Below are 15,313 nucleotides of genomic sequence, written 5' to 3' on the forward strand. Positions count from 1 at the left end.
GAGATCTGTTCTTTACAATATAAAGCAGCATAGAAACGGAGCTAAGAATAAGAATAAATTCCATTGTTGTTTTTTTAAAAACGAAGAACGCCCAGACATTTGGTTGTGGTGACTGTAACCTAGGTTTAAGGTGCCGTTTGGCCATTGGCTTATATATCTGAGTTTCTAACACTGCATATGATACAGCAACATTTGGAGGGCACCAGGAGTCCAGCAACATTTGGAGGGCACCAGGTTGAGGATGGCTGAGTGGGAGCTCAACTGCATTCTTTACTGTGTGTGCTTCTCTCCCCGCTAAAAAAAATTGCACTACGTAATCCATTTGATGCTCTAGCAAGCACAAGGCTTGAGGGGGGGAGTTCCCCTGTTTTTATCAGTTTGCCTGGCATTGCACACAAGTGGGATAGCTTCCTCTCCCTGCCTAGATGGAGTCTCTCTACCTTTGCTCACCTTTGCCGAGTCAAAGATGTGACCCATGTCCAGCTTTTTCCATTTGGACCATTTCCAGTTGAGGGAGAGACGATCTCATAAAGACAGTTGCCCTGCCTGCTTGCAAATAGGCTATTGACTTCGCCTTAAGACCAGAGAGGTCATGCAGTTTCAATTGTTATATTGGCCACAATCCGATTGGTGTGTCCACCCTCCGGAAAAGCTGCTTGCATCATCCTGGTGATAAGCCCAGAAAAACAGTTTTGTTCAGAATTTTGCCAAAATTCTGTATGGGGGAAGCTCTGCTCCCCCCTTTTTTTGTTGTTGTTTTGTAATACTTTTTAAAATTAAGTTCCCCTCAACATTTTCACATTAAATAGTTTCGTAAATTGACTTCCCGCTCCCACTTCAGCAGTGTTCTTACTCAAGTTGTTGGAATGAAGTAATGTGGTTTTAGCAGAAATGATATAAAGGATTAGGTTAAAATTGATTTTTTAATTGGTGAAAGACGAGAATTACAGTATATTAAGATAAATTATTAGGATAAAAACAAAGCTGGAAAGGATTTGCTGAAACATCTAATTGAACTAGAATACAAAAAGGGAGGTGTGAGGAGGTCAAGGAAATAAGCAAAGGAAAGAAAGTTATGTAAAGGTTTGATCTGTTGTTTTTTTAATTATTTGTATTTTTTCTGTCTTTTTATTTTTCCTTTTTTTGTTTCTCATTTTTTCTCTTTGTAATCTTTAAAATTTGAATAAATACTATTTAAAAAAAAAGCAGTGTTCTTACTCAAACCTTTTCTACGGCACTATATCTTTATTACACAAAGTTTCTCTATTACAGTTTTGTCATTCTGCTTCTGTTGCTTCTATCTCCTACCCTGACCATGATTTCGTTTGACTATAGTATTTTTTTTAATAGTCCAAGAAAGGCCTCCATTCTTCTGCGAAATGTTCATCATTTTGATCTCTTTAATTTCCCCGTCAGCTTTGCCATTTCTGCGTAGTCCCTGCTGTTTCTGAGCTCGAACGCTGCAGCTCTTTCAAAATAATTTGGCGCCATCAGATTTGGAAACTTGTCCTGTAAGAGCTTCCAGAAGAGGAGCCCCGATGCAGTCATACTTTGGTTTTCAAACACCGCAGTTCTCAAATGTTTTGGCTTCTAAATGCCGCAAACCCGGAAGTGACTGTTCCAGTTTGCGAACTATTTTGGGAAGCCGAACGTCTGACACAACTTCTGCAGCTTCCGATTGGTTGCAGGAGCTTCCTGCAGTGAATCAGAAGCCGCACTTTGGTTTCCGAACATTTTGGAAGTCAAATGGACTTCCGGAACAGATTCCGTTCGACTTCCAAGGTATGGCTGTAGTCCGTTGCATCAGAAGCGGCGGAGTTAAGAGATGCATGGAGTTAAATTTCTGCAAATAAAGTTACTTTGGCCTTGGGTTCACTTTTGGTCTAAGCTGGTGATAAAGCAGAATAATAGAATTGTCACTTGTGCTTTTGATAAGCTGGAGCTCCAGGAGAGCTAAACCCCTCGCTATACGAGGCAGAGATGGGAGGGAGAGCTTTATTAATGCTGACATTGAGCTTGAGCCGGGTTAGCCCTCTGCCACTCTGGGGGAACAAAGAGGGTGTCTTTCAGGTTGACCTCAATCTGGGGCTCCCCATTTGTGGGTGGAGCTGTATCGACTGATTACTGCTGTGGGTGGAAATCCAGTTTTCCGCTGTGACCTACCAGTGGAAATCCAGTTTTCTGCTGTGACCTTCCAGAACCTGGGGTAATGCTGAGCAACTCTGAATCGAGCCATTGTGGACGGATGGAGCAAGCTGGCAGTGGTTACGTAAAGGCTCTGGCTGCAGAGAAACGGGATCTTTCCGGGGGCAGAGAAGACCGCTCAGCGAAAGGGGTGGGTTTCTCCAGGCATTTCTGGGAGCAGGAATGCTTTTGGGAGATCCTAACACAGCCTAGTGCCCTCTGGTGCAGCTGGCTGAGAACGATGGGAGTTGTACCCCAAAAACATTTGCAGAGCAACAAGTTGATGAAGACTGTGATAGAACTCTTTTCCCCCCATGTCTCTGGAAAGGTCATGATTTTGGAGTGGTTTTTTTTTTTGCATACAGTAGTGCCTCGCAAGATGAAAATAATCCGTTCCGCGAGTCTCTTCGTCTTGCGGTTTTTTCGTCTTGCGAAGCACGGCTATTAGCGGATTAGCACTATTAGCGGATTAGTGGCTTAGAAAAAGGGGGGGAGGGAAAAATCTTGCAAGAACTCGCAAGACGTTTTCGTCTTGCGAAGCAAGCCCATAGGGAAATTCGTCTTGCGAAGCACCTCAAAAACGGAAAAACCCTTTCGTCTAGCGAGTTTTTCGTCTTGCGAGGCATTCGTCTTGCGGGGCACCACTGTACAATAAAGACAGTGGACGGTCAGGTTGCGAACGTGATCTGTGTGGGATGCACGTTCGCAACCCGCAGCGTCGCTTCTGCGCACGCGCGGGTTGTGCTTCTGCGCATGCTCAAATGTGATTTAGCGCTTCTGCAGATGCATGACCGCCGAAATCCGGAAGTAACCTGTTCCAGTACTTCCGGGTTTTGGCGATCTGTAACCTGAAAAAACACAACCTGAAATGTCTGAAATCCAAGGTATGACTGTATCAGAAAATGGAATGCACACACGGTTTAAGAGTTGCTGAGTCACCACACAACAAAAGTTGCTGAGTCACGCTCAAAGGAAGGCGCTTTAAGAAGATAAGTTTTCGGTTGCTGCCTAAAGGCAAGAATGCTTGGGGCTTGCTTAATTTCAGCCGGAAGCTGATTCCAGAGAACTGGAGCTGCAATTCTCCCAGAAAACTGTACTGTTACACCCAAATTTGGCGAACCACGCTGTGCTTTGCCCTCCAAGTCAGAACCATGGCATTGGTTCATCTTGCTTATACTGACTGGCAGCTTTCCCCCTCTCCATCCTTACATGGAAATAGCACAGACCGACCTTGGGACCTTTTTGCATTTAATTTCTCTGCTCTCCCACTGAGCTCTGGGACTTCCCTAAAGAGGCATGTCCCACTGCTTCTGTTGCACAACAGCCTTGAACTTGCAACCTTCAGAGCAGCCGGCCGGCCTCCAGCTGGCGAATTGTGCCTCGTTTTCTATTTGGGAGGCAAGCAGCAAACTCTCTTCCCAAACCACGAAATTGGATTAAGTGTATTTGGGGATACAGGGAGCAGCAGTCAAGTCTGAGGCTGGGTGCTGGTGCTCAAGCCATGATTGCAGCTGTTGCATTTGAATTTCACTAGACTTTTGAAAACCCCATTGGCCAAGTCCTTTTCTTGCTGAGTTTAGTAAAGGTAAAGGGACCCCTGATCATTAGGTCCAGTCGTGGCCGACTCTGGGGTTGCGGCGCTCATCTCGCTTTATTAGCCGAGGGAGCCGGCGTACAGCTTCCGGGTCATGTGGCTAGCATGACTAAGCCGCTTCTGGCGAACCAGAGCAGCACACAAAAACGCCGTTTACCTTCCCGCCGGAGCGGTACCTATTTATCTACTTGCACTTTGAGGTGCTTTCAAACTGCTAGGTTGGCAGGAGCAGGGACCGAGCAACGAGCTCAGCCCGTCGCGGGGATTCGAACCACTGACCTTCTGATTGGCAAGTCCTAGGCTCTGTGGTTTAACCCACAGTGCGACCCGTGTCCCTTCTTGCTGAGTTTATGCACCCCCTAATCCTCATTCAGTAGAGCACGAGGCTGTTAATCTCAGGGTTGTGGGTTTGAGCAAAAGATTCCTGCATTGCAGGGGGTTGGTCTAGATGATCGTTTGTGGTCCCTTCCAACTCTGCAATTCTTTGTTTATCTTATCCATAACAGCCATAGCGGCCCATTCACAAAAACAGTCAGGAGATAGCCATGTGGTCATTGGAGGATAGGCTATTCCACTTCTTAGAATTGTGAGATTCGGCTGGCCTTCTGCGAACACGATAATAAATATAGCGTCCTTTGCCTACTGTGTTTTGTTTTTTTAGACAAACAGCAAATGGTTCTTGAATACCATGAGAATTCAAGAAAGGCAGAGTGGTCCATTTCCCTCTCGTTGTTCACAATGTGTCATCAACCCTCATTTCTCTCCCTCCCCCCCCAAAAAAATTGGTTTTTCAGCCCATCAGGCTCTTTTGAAAACAGATAAGCAGAGAACACATTGCTGAACTTCATCAACCCTGGGAATAAACCTCTCTGCTTATTTCCAAGCAGACAGTTCACTACCACGAGATCCTTGCGGTGGCGATGATTTTTACACACAGAGTCAGAAGCGCCTGTAGTTTATGAGTCGCATGGAATCCTGAGTCATGAGAGCTGACATTTAAACGTCTTCCATTAGAGGGAAGGTGTTTTGAAAAGAGATGGGAGAGAGGAGCTAATTCAGAGAGCTTTATGCAGGAGGTATTTTGCGCAGGGTCTTCCAGCAATTCGGCTGCTCATAATGGAACTTGAGCACTGTCGCGGTAGGAAGGAGAGACAGTTTGCCACGATGCTTTCGTGCAGTTATTTCTGTACACCGTCTGTTTCTTTGACTCGGTTCGTTCTGAAAAGGGGGTGGGACAAGGATGGTTTTGTCCTCCTAAATCTGATGCAACATGCGCCGGGTGTTGAGTTTCCTTGATGAAGTCGTGAGGTTGGGTTTTTTGTGTGTTTCCCCCCCTAAAAAAGAAAGCTAAAGAACAGTTCATTTAGGCTAAAAAGATGACTTATTTCTGGGCTGAGAGCAAAAGGAAAATTCCAAATTCCTGAGAATTAGGGGTGGGTGGAAATCCTCAAGAGCCTAACTTAGTCATGCTCATGAATTTAAATGCGTCTACTCTGAGTAAAACTTAGTTGAACACACACCCTATTTTTTAGATCGGGGGTCCAAAATCCTGGGAGCCCCAAGCTGACATACAGCCGTACCTCAGGTTAAGTACTTAATTCATTCCAGAGGTCCGTTCTTAACCTGAAACTGTTCTTAACCTGAAGCACCACTTTAGCTAATGGGGCTTCCGGCTGCTGCCGCGCCACCAGAGCACAATTTCTGTTCTCATCCTGAAGCAAAGTTCTTAACCTGAAGCACTATTTCTGGGTTAGCGGAGTCTGTAGCCTGAAGCGTCTGTAACCTGAGGTACCACTGTATATAAGTCTAAGAAGCTTACATGTGCACCGCAGAATGCATTCGGACCTCGGAAGTCAAACACCTTGCCAGTCGAATGTTTTGGCTCCTGAACGTTGCAAACCCGGAAGTGATCGCTCTGGTTTGCAAATGTTCTTTGGAACCTGAAGGTCCGTCGCGGCTTCCAGTTGGCTGCAGGAGCATCTTGCATACAATCGGAAGCCGCGCCTTGGTTCCCAAACGTTTTGGAAGCCGAACGGACTTCCGGAACGGATTCCGTTCAACTTCCGAGGTATCACTGTACCCTGTGCACAGAAGAATACCTGGTGAGGCTTAGACACCCCCCCCCAAAAAAATAAAAAAGGCAAAAGCCTTACACTGCCCCTCCTGGTGCAGAAGGAGACGGGAACCCTCAAACATTTAGGATAAAAACCACCTCCCAGTTACAAGAAAATGAACAGGGGTGGCTGGGAACAGATGCCTTGACAGACATTGGGGGGATGCTATCTTGTGGGCTGCATGGACCCCAGTTTTACAGTATGGCTATGATATTTATTCATGCATTGAAAGGGGTTGGACTGGATGATCCTTGGGACCCCTTCCAACTATGATTCTATGGAAAGCGTAATGCTGGGGGTCAACAAAAGAGGTTTAAAGACTGTCTCAAGACAAATCTAAAACAATGTAGTACTGTATAAACACTGACAACTGGAAAACACTGGCCTGCGGGCGCTCCAGTTGGAGAACAGCCTTTACCAAAGGTGTCATGGACTTTGAAGACACTCGAACTCAGAACGCAGGGGAGAAATGTGCTAAGAGGAAGGCACGCTTGGCAAATCCACACCATGATCAACTCCTGCCCAGGAACCCATATCCCCACTGTGGGAGAACGTGTGGGTCCAGAATTGGCCTCCACAGTCACTTACGGACTCATTGTTAAAACCGTGTTTATGGAAGACAATCTTACTCGGCTACGGGTGATTGCCAAAGAAGATGATTCTCTGATCTAAACCAGCAGTTCTTACACCAATGGAGGCTAAGGCTCTGAAAAAACTTAATATGGAGGCAAATTGGCCGAAATATTGGGAAATTTTGGAACAAGAAGGAGATAGATTAAAACTGCAGAGCTTTGACAAACTAAAAAATAAAGTATGAGATTAGCTTCATTATTATCAAATAAGGGAGGTTTATAACTTGGACAAGAAAATTGGTTTTCAGGTGGAAAAATCAAAATTGGAAACAGAATTGTTAGATCCTAAAACTAAGAATTTGTCAAGAATGTATAACTTGCTGTTGAAATGTAATACACAGGATGAAATGGTTAAATCTGTTATGATTAAATGGGCACAAGATGTTGGACATAACATTATGATGGCTGACTGGGAAAAGTTATGGACCACAGGTATGAAGTTTACGGCATGTAATGCTTTAAGAGAGAATATAATGAAAATGATTTACAGGTGGTACTTGACACCAGTCAAGCTTGCAAAAATTTATCATTTGCCCGATAATAAATGTTGGAAATGTAAAGAGATTGAAGGTACATTCGTTCACCTTTGGTGGACATGCCCAAGGATTAAGACCTTCTGGGAGATGATCTATAATGAAATGAAAAAGGTATTTAAATATACCTTCCAGAAGAAACCAGAGGCCTTTCTCTTGGGCATGGTCGGCCAAGTGGTGCGAAAGGAGGATAGAACTTTTTTTTATGTACGTCACAACAGCAGCAAGAATACTCATTGCAAAGTATTGGAAAACACAAGATCTACCCACCCGGGAAGAATGGCAGATGAAGGTGATGGAATACATGGAACTGGCCGAGATGACTGGCAGAATCCGGGACCAAGGAGAAGAGTCGGTGGAAGAAGATTGGAAAAAATTTAAAGTTTATCTTCAAAAATATTGTAAAACTAAGGATTGCTAGAAAGATGTTGGGAAAAGAAAATTATGTGGTTTTAGTAGAAATGACATAAAGGCTTAAGTAAAAATGAATTGTTGAAAGAGAGAATGTAAAATCATAGTATATTAAGACAAATTATTAAGATAAAAACAAGGTTGGAAGGATTTGCTGAAATAACAAACTGAATTAGAATACAAAAACGGGAGGTGTGAGGAGGTCAAGGAAATAAGTAAAGGAAAGAAAGCGATGTAAAGGTTCGATTTGTTTTTGTTTTTTTAACTGTTTCTATTTTTTCTGTCTTTTTATTTTTATTTTTTCTCTTTTTTCTTTTTGTAATCTTTAAAATTTGAATAAATATTATATATATAATAAATAAACCAGCAGTTCTTAAATGAGTCTTATACTGAGGACTGCTTCTCTCTTGCTTGGTGTCTTTGGGTTCCCGAGCTTTCTAAAATGATAGTCATTATACGGGAGGGTATTTGGAAGGTTTTGGAATTCAAACCTTTCTGCGGTTTGTCCTTTGTGGCCACAGTCTAACAAAGATGTACTTGTTCTGGGCTGGGGCGATTTTGGAGAGCATGTGCCAGGAGTTTCTTCAGAGAAGCTGCCTCAGACGTTGCTGGCTTTATTTATTTTTTATATACACAGTGGTGCCCCGCAAGACGAACGCCTCGCAAGACGGAAAACCCGCTAGACGAAAGGGTTTTCCGTTTTGGAGGCGCTTCGCAAAACGAATTTCCCTATGGGCTTGCTTCGCAAGATGAAATGTCTTGCGAGTTTTTCCGACTTTTTCCCCCCTTCCCCCCCTTTTTCTAAGCCGCTAAGCCGCTTATCAGCTGATCCGCTAAGCCGCTAAAAGCCGCTAATAGCGCTAATCCTCTAAGCTGTCAATGGGCTTGCTTCGCAAGACGAAAAAACTGCTAGACGAAAAGAATCGTGGAACGGATTCTTTTCGTCTTGTGAGGCACCACTGCATTTTTATTGTGTTTTTTTTTTTGACATATCATTTCCAACAATCATATAACATTACTTCTTATCTTATACAATGTTTTAGACTTCCATCAACACCTCTGATGATTTTCTGTTCTTTATCACTTATTCTGCATTTCTTAATTTCTCTGTTAATCTTAATTATCATTAACTAATAATTCTCCTCATAGTCTTTCTTGCAATATTTTCAAATAGTCCTCCTTACAAAACTTCTTGCAGTCCCACTTGCGTAATCTGTTCATTACAATTGCTTTTCAAATATTTCGTATATTTACTCCAGTCTTCTAAGAATCTCTGGTCCCACAGGTTTCGAATCCTTCCTGTTAATTTATCCAGTTCTGCATAGCCCATCAATTTCATCCGCCATCTGAAAGATGTTGCTGGCTTTATGCAGGCATAACCACGGTCAAATGCAAACTGCTTTAAATTGTGATTCTCCATGTCGGTTGATCACCAGCCTTTGGCCACGGTTCAGGCATACGGCTTAACCATGGTTAAAACAAGAGGAACCGTGTCTTTTGCTAGTGATTGAGACCATCCAAATCTGGATGGGCGAGCTGGAATGCCTGAGATCCCAGAATGTGGAATGGGTGAGATTCAATAGGGTATAAAAACTACAGAAAGGGGGTGGAACAGGTGGCGCTACTTTAAATCGTCGTTCTCCAACCTGGTGCCCTCCAAACGTTTTGAACTGCCATTCCCACCAGTCCTAGTCAGCAAGGCCAATAGTCCGGGATGATGGGCTTTGTAGCTTAAAACATCTGGGAGGCATGTGGAAAGGTTAATGGAGGCACTGGGAGCAATAATTTGAAAGACTTAGGCAGGAGCAAGTACAGTTAGTTTTGTCCTCTTCCCTAAAGCTGTAAGGGTGATACCTGAGGAGGAGAAAGATGCTCAGGAGATTGCTGGAAGAGGAAATGGGAGACTTCATCCCAGGGTAAATAGCTGCTCAGTTATAATAACAGACAACATTTCAGATACGATTGTGCCTTTCGGAAAGAGATAAGAGGAGACTCGACCCTTCATTCAATAATGAGCACTGTGCAGGGCAGGGCCATAACCTGCTTTTCTCAAACCTGACAATACCTGCAAGTAGAAAATAGCCAGGTTGGTGCAGAGCAGTCGCCTTGGGTTTCCGAAGAAAGAATTTCTCATAAATGGAGGCATGAGATAAAAGGGAGCGACGAGTCGGGAAGGTCAAATTCCTTTAGGCGGTGGCTCAGATTCACTGTAAGAAAGGTTCAGATGAAATCTCCATGTGGGTTGTATCCAGCTGTGTTAGACGTACATACATATATCAGTGTTCGAAATTAGCTGGGCGCCAGTCGCATTTTGCCAGGTTGCAGTCAGCTGGTGTGCTGGGCAGTAAAAGATACCACACTGGTTTTCTTTCTGATCTGGTATCCAGTTTCTCCCCTTTTGTGTTTCTCAGTAATACCCCCCCCAATAAAATAAAATAAAATAAAATAAAATAAAATAAAATAAAATAAAATAAAATAAAATAAAATAAAATAAAATAAAATAAAATAAAATAAAATAAAATAAAATAAAATAAATCTATCTTATCACAGGATGCTTCTGTCAAGTTCTTTGCTAGAACTGCGATATCTCACCCTGGCATCTTTGCAGCATTCAGTCAATGTAACGGCGCAGTTCTTTGAATGAATTTTTTGCTCCTCTAAGTTTAGCGTCTAGTGCTGCACCCGTGGGTGGCCACCCATGTCTTCCAAGCATGAAACAGAATGGCGCGTGTTCCACAGATCAGTACGCAGAGTTCTGAGAAGTTCGATCGTGGTCTGATAACCCGTTTGCCTGTGGTTGATATGCCACAGTTCTGCTTTCATGACAGCCATGAAGAATTGAAAAATTGTGTTTCGGATGTGAGGCCTCGGCCCACTAATGCTCTTCTCATGTGGAGTGGGGTCCGCCGATGTGGCGCACCCGACAGAACGTCCTGTGAAAGGTCTTAGTAAATTCCCCCCCTGAGAGAGTCCATCACACTTTCCCCTCAGTTTCTGAGGTTCAGCCTCTGCTTCTAAGGAACATCTCTCCCTGAAACATGCCCACATTTCTCTTGAGGCCAGGATTTGACGTGCCCACCTGCCCATCTGTTCAGGCTGAGGAGGGATTGCAAAGCGCTTCTCTATGCGCAAACATAGCAGTGGCTCATGCAGGTGCATTTCCCTCACTGTTTAATATGGGCGTGGGGCACACCCACATTTTTGCGGCCACCTTTTGCAGCCCTCTTTTCTGTGTTTTTAGATGGGGCGGCCATTTTGTGACATGCAGCGGCCCCCGCCACAAATGGCAGCCATTTTGCCACTTTCTCAAAATTCCAAATGCTGCCACCGGCCCCCCAAAATGGGAAGGGCTGCTCCTCCCTCGCGGCATATTTGGAAGGGTGCGGGAGTGAAAAAGTCCACTAAAAGCAGGATTGTTGGCACTGGGAAAGCGTAGTGTGAAGGAAAACGAAGAGATCTAGCGAAGAAGGAAATGGGAGGGGGGGAGAGAAAAGGAGACGCTTAAAAGCTTGGAAGAAACTGCCGCAACCATCTGACATAATGGCTTAACCAACATAGCTGACTTGGGAATCCAATAAATTTGTCTGCCCCAGTAGCCAGTCACTGTTTCCCAGACTGGCCTACCTCGCACGGTCTTTGTGGGCGGCTGATAATTTAATTTATGCTAATATTGTTCAATTATGGGTCAAGTTCCTTTCAACTTATGAAGTAATGATGCACTTTTATGCTCCACAAATCTAGAGTGATGGCTGCCCAGCTCTCCTCACGCCCCGTAGCAAAAAGCCCTGAATCACCATTGCATCTGGCGTCCCAAAAGACAGCTAAATAGCCTTTGGACGCCAGGTTTAACAGCCCAGCTCTTTATGGAGGCTTTAGGGGGCTATTTAACCTTGTTATTTCTGTCTCTGGTCCTGATCTGGATTCTTTCCTGCTTCTGTTTGCTTTCCGCCGCTCCTGATTTGATTATAGGGTGCTGATTTGATTGCTCTTCTTCTGCTGATGGGTTGGTGCTTTGGCTCCTTGTAGTGAGCCGCACCTGTTGAATTCCAGCCTGTCGGGAGGCTATTGAAAAACGATGGGGAAATAACAATGCTGGCGATGTGGATTGCTGCGCCTTGATTTTGTTTTCCTTGTGCCGGGGTGAGTGGGGTTGTGCTTGTTCTGAAATAGAATTTGGGGTGCAGGGAGATGGAGCAAAATTCGCCGTAATGCTGCATGTGCATAACTGCATCCGAAGTCACTTGTTCCAAATAGCAGAAGACAGCCCTGTTTAGGGAAGCTTTTAATGTTTAATAGATTATTGTATTTTAATATTCTGTTGGAAGCCACCCAGAGTGGCTGGGGGAACCCAGCCAGATGGGCGGGGCATAAATTATTATTATTATTATTATTATTATTATTATTATTATTATTATTATTATAGCAGGATGAGTTGGGAAAGTGAGGGGCTGGTCTGCACATACGTAGCTCCCTGTGGGCTTGGGGGGGCTTCTCCTTGATCTGGCATGCCACCCCTTTCTGTGCTGCAAGAGGAGAAAGTAGGGCTACCCCCCTAAGTGCTGATGGGGTCTCTACTCTCCAAATTCTGCTCTATGGAGCCAGCCACTCGCTCCTGGCATTGGAGTCTTAATCTTGTTTGTGCTGCCCAGTTAATCCTCTGGCAGTTCCAAGCCCTGAATTGATGGTGCGGCGACCGGAGGGGATTAGGGCGCGGGGAAATTCAGGAGCCTAGTGAGCAAAGGTGAAGGCTGTGATATCCGATCTATCCAGGAGTTACGGCAAGGGAGCAGGTTATTCTCAGCCAAGGCTCAGATGACCCAGAAAGGCAGGGAGAATGGAGGTACACAGGCTCTGAAATGAACAGTAGCTTGTGAGCGACTCAGCAGTGGGGAGCCTGGAAGTCCCCTTGGGGCATGGGCTTTCTGGGTAGCCCTAGGTAGACACTGGCTACAAAATGTGGGGACAATAAGCACACTGGCACATCATCATAATAAATTTTATTTATACCCCACCCTCCCCAGCCAAGACCGGGCTCAGGGCGGCTAACACCAGGTATAAAAACAATGGATTAAAATACAACTTAAAAACAAGATTAAAATGCAACATTAAAATGCAGCCTCATTTCAGTAGAAACTCAAATTAAAAACTTTTTGGGGATGAAAACGTGAAATCTTCGCCAAGGCCAACTATCTAGACTGGTCCTACGTGGGCCAGAAAAAAGCCAGGGAAGTCCCCAAATAGGAGTTCCATCACAGAAGGAGAAAGGATAGAGGGGAAGGAGATCAAGTTGATTCCAAGCCAAAGGCCAGGCGGAACAACTCTGTCTTACAGGCCCTGCGGAAAGAAATCAGATCCTGCAGGGCCCTGGTCTCATGAGACAGAGCGTTCCACCAGGCTGGAGCCAGTGTTGAAAAGGCCCTGGCTCTGGTTGAGGCTAATCTGACTTCCTTAGGGCCCGGGACCTCTAGGGTGTTGCTCTTTATGGACCTTAAGGTCCTCTGTGGGGCATACCGGGAGAGGCGGTCCCATAGGACAGAGGGGAAACTGTGATCCCATACCTTTGCTGACTTATGGGAAATCTTTGGGAGAAAAAAAGGCTTAGGAGCAAACCCTGCACAAATCTGGAGGGGAGTCCCTAAGGCAGTTGGATGGTGCCTTGCATTCCTCCTTCAGGCAACTCCTGCAGCCAGGCTGGGGCCAAATGTCTTGTTCTGCTTTCCTTTGGACACATCAGTGGGGCCGAGAGGGGAGTCTTGTTGTCTTGGCAGCCCAGCCCAGGACCTCCAGATACTCTGCCCAGGCTTGAATCCCAGGGAGATCACTTCCATGCTGCTAATGCAGTAGTTTGACTTCACCCTCAGAGGCGCACTCCATTGTGTCTCAAGACAGATGGATGCTATCTGGAAGGATCTGGTTAACCAGCAATGAAACAGGATACTGGAATAAAAGGAGCTGCTCTGGTTTGACCCAGTAGAGTCCGGACATTCCTATGAGAGGCAGCGTGGTGTAGTGGTTAATGGACCTGGGAGGCCAGGCTTCGAATCCCCACTCAGGCATGAAGCTCACTGGGTGACCTTGGGCAGGTTGTTGTAGGGATTCATTGAGGAGAAGGGAGAACCACGTACATCATCTTGAACTCCTTGGAAGAAAAGGTTTCATTATATAGCTAATGAAATAAAATTAATGCATTTTGGGAAGCGTTATGGAGGTAGCGCCCTGGAGAGCACTGTAGAAGGCTGGCGTTTTTGTCACCATCGTCGAGCTCGTGGCCACCTGCCAGGGAGGAGTTGGAATTTGCTTGCAGGCAAATCAGCCTTGCAAACGAGTCTCCAAAAACCGCAAGCCCAAACACATGCATGAGCACACACACACAATGTTTACAAGCTTTGCCATCGATAAGCAAGAGCTAGTCAACGCTTCTGTGTGTATGGATTTTCAGCTTCTGCTGATTTTTGTTCTTTGGTCTCGATACAGTTTTCGGGAGCACCCTGTTGCCCTTTAAGTTGGGAGAAGTTTTTGGAGGTCTGCAACTAGTGCATGGGGGGACCAACTTGTGGGACCCTCCAGATTAGCCTTTCTCAACCTGTAGGTCCCCAGATATTGTTGAACTATAACTCCCATCACCCCTAGCTAGCAAGGCCAGAGCTCAGGGATGATGGGAGTTGTAGTCCAACAACATCTGGGGACCCACAGCCGCTGCTCCAGATGCTTCCCTCAGCCACAGTCAACATGGCCAGTTGTTAGGGAGAATGATGAGTCCAGCAACATCTGGAGTACCACAGAAGGGCTATCCTTGAACCCCTAGGTGTATGCAGGACACTGAAAATAGAAACTGCTGAGGGCGAAGGTTGGACTTGGGCTACAAGGGTTTGGGGAATGTGAAGAGCGTGGGTTAAGAGTACCCTGTCGATTGAGAGAGGCTATTTCCCTCTGGAACCCTGTTTTTCATGTTTGGTTTTCTCTTTTTCCACACAGGAACATCTTTCCCTCCAACTTGGTGTCCGCTGCATTCCGATCGGTGAGTTGCTTAACTCCTCCCAACCTCTCCCTCCCGTTGAACCCAAGGCAGGCAGTGCTGGATTTTGTACCAAACACATCACACAAAGCAAAGCCACTTCATTTGTGTCCTTGTGATCCCAGAAGGGGCTTTCACAATCGATTGATTGGCTCTTTCTAACAAAGCTTGACCATTTGCATTGTGAGCACTTAAGAGGGGCCTGCTGGATGGGGCCGGTGGCCCATCTAGGCCCACATCCTGTTCTCACAGTGGCCAACCAGATTCCTTGAAACAGGATTCAAGCACCAGAGCACTCTTTCATCTGGTGGTTTCCTGTGACTGGTATTCAGAAGCTGTGGAGGCAGAGCCCAGCCATGGCTAGTGGCCCTCCATGAATTTGCCAAATCCTCTTCTAGAGTCATCCCGCTTGGTGGCCCTCACTGACTGTGATGACCAAGCTAGATAGCTTAATTCGTCTAATCCTCTTCTAAAGCCATATAGAGAGCCCTTTCAGGAGTTGTGATTCTCCAGAAAAGGGAGTGGGAGGCTAAGAAAACCGGGGAGCAGGTGCTTCTTTCCAGAGTGGAGGAAGCTAGAACAGGCAACTGCTTCGGTTACAAAACAGCCCGTGCTGCTCAGTTGCCAGGATACGCAATCACTTTGGGACACAAAGCGTACCTTTGCTTTGGAAACCTGAAATAATTTCCACGGGGAGAAGTGCAACGTGTTGGTCAGATCTCAAAGGAACCCTTCCCAGCCTTCAGCATAATATGGCATTGCTACAGAGGTATAAAACTCCTTAACCAAACCTTCCCCAACCTGCGGTCGGACCTAGCCAACGCGGCTGG

At 45.5% G+C, this 15,313-nt stretch overlaps 1 protein-coding gene and 1 long non-coding RNA gene across 2 annotated transcripts in view; one reads left to right on the top strand and one right to left on the bottom strand.

The window, feature by feature from the left end:
* Positions 1-15,313, bottom strand: part of LOC309346269 — a 242,295-nt gene that overhangs the window by 157,543 nt on the left and 69,439 nt on the right. The gene's annotated exons all lie outside the window — the stretch shown is intronic.
* The window catches only part of SLC1A5 (solute carrier family 1 member 5), a 43,606-nt gene that overhangs the window by 5,682 nt on the left and 22,611 nt on the right, over positions 1-15,313 (top strand). The window contains exon 2 of the mRNA XM_081869127.1: positions 14,444-14,486. Coding sequence (XP_081725253.1) covers positions 14,444-14,486 — 43 coding nt within the window. The remainder of the gene's footprint in view (positions 1-14,443; positions 14,487-15,313) is intronic.

The sequence above is a fragment of the Podarcis erhardii genome, assembly GCF_964252035.2.
Source record: "Podarcis erhardii genome assembly, chromosome: 7".
NCBI classification, from domain to species: Eukaryota; Metazoa; Chordata; class Lepidosauria; order Squamata; family Lacertidae; genus Podarcis; species Podarcis erhardii.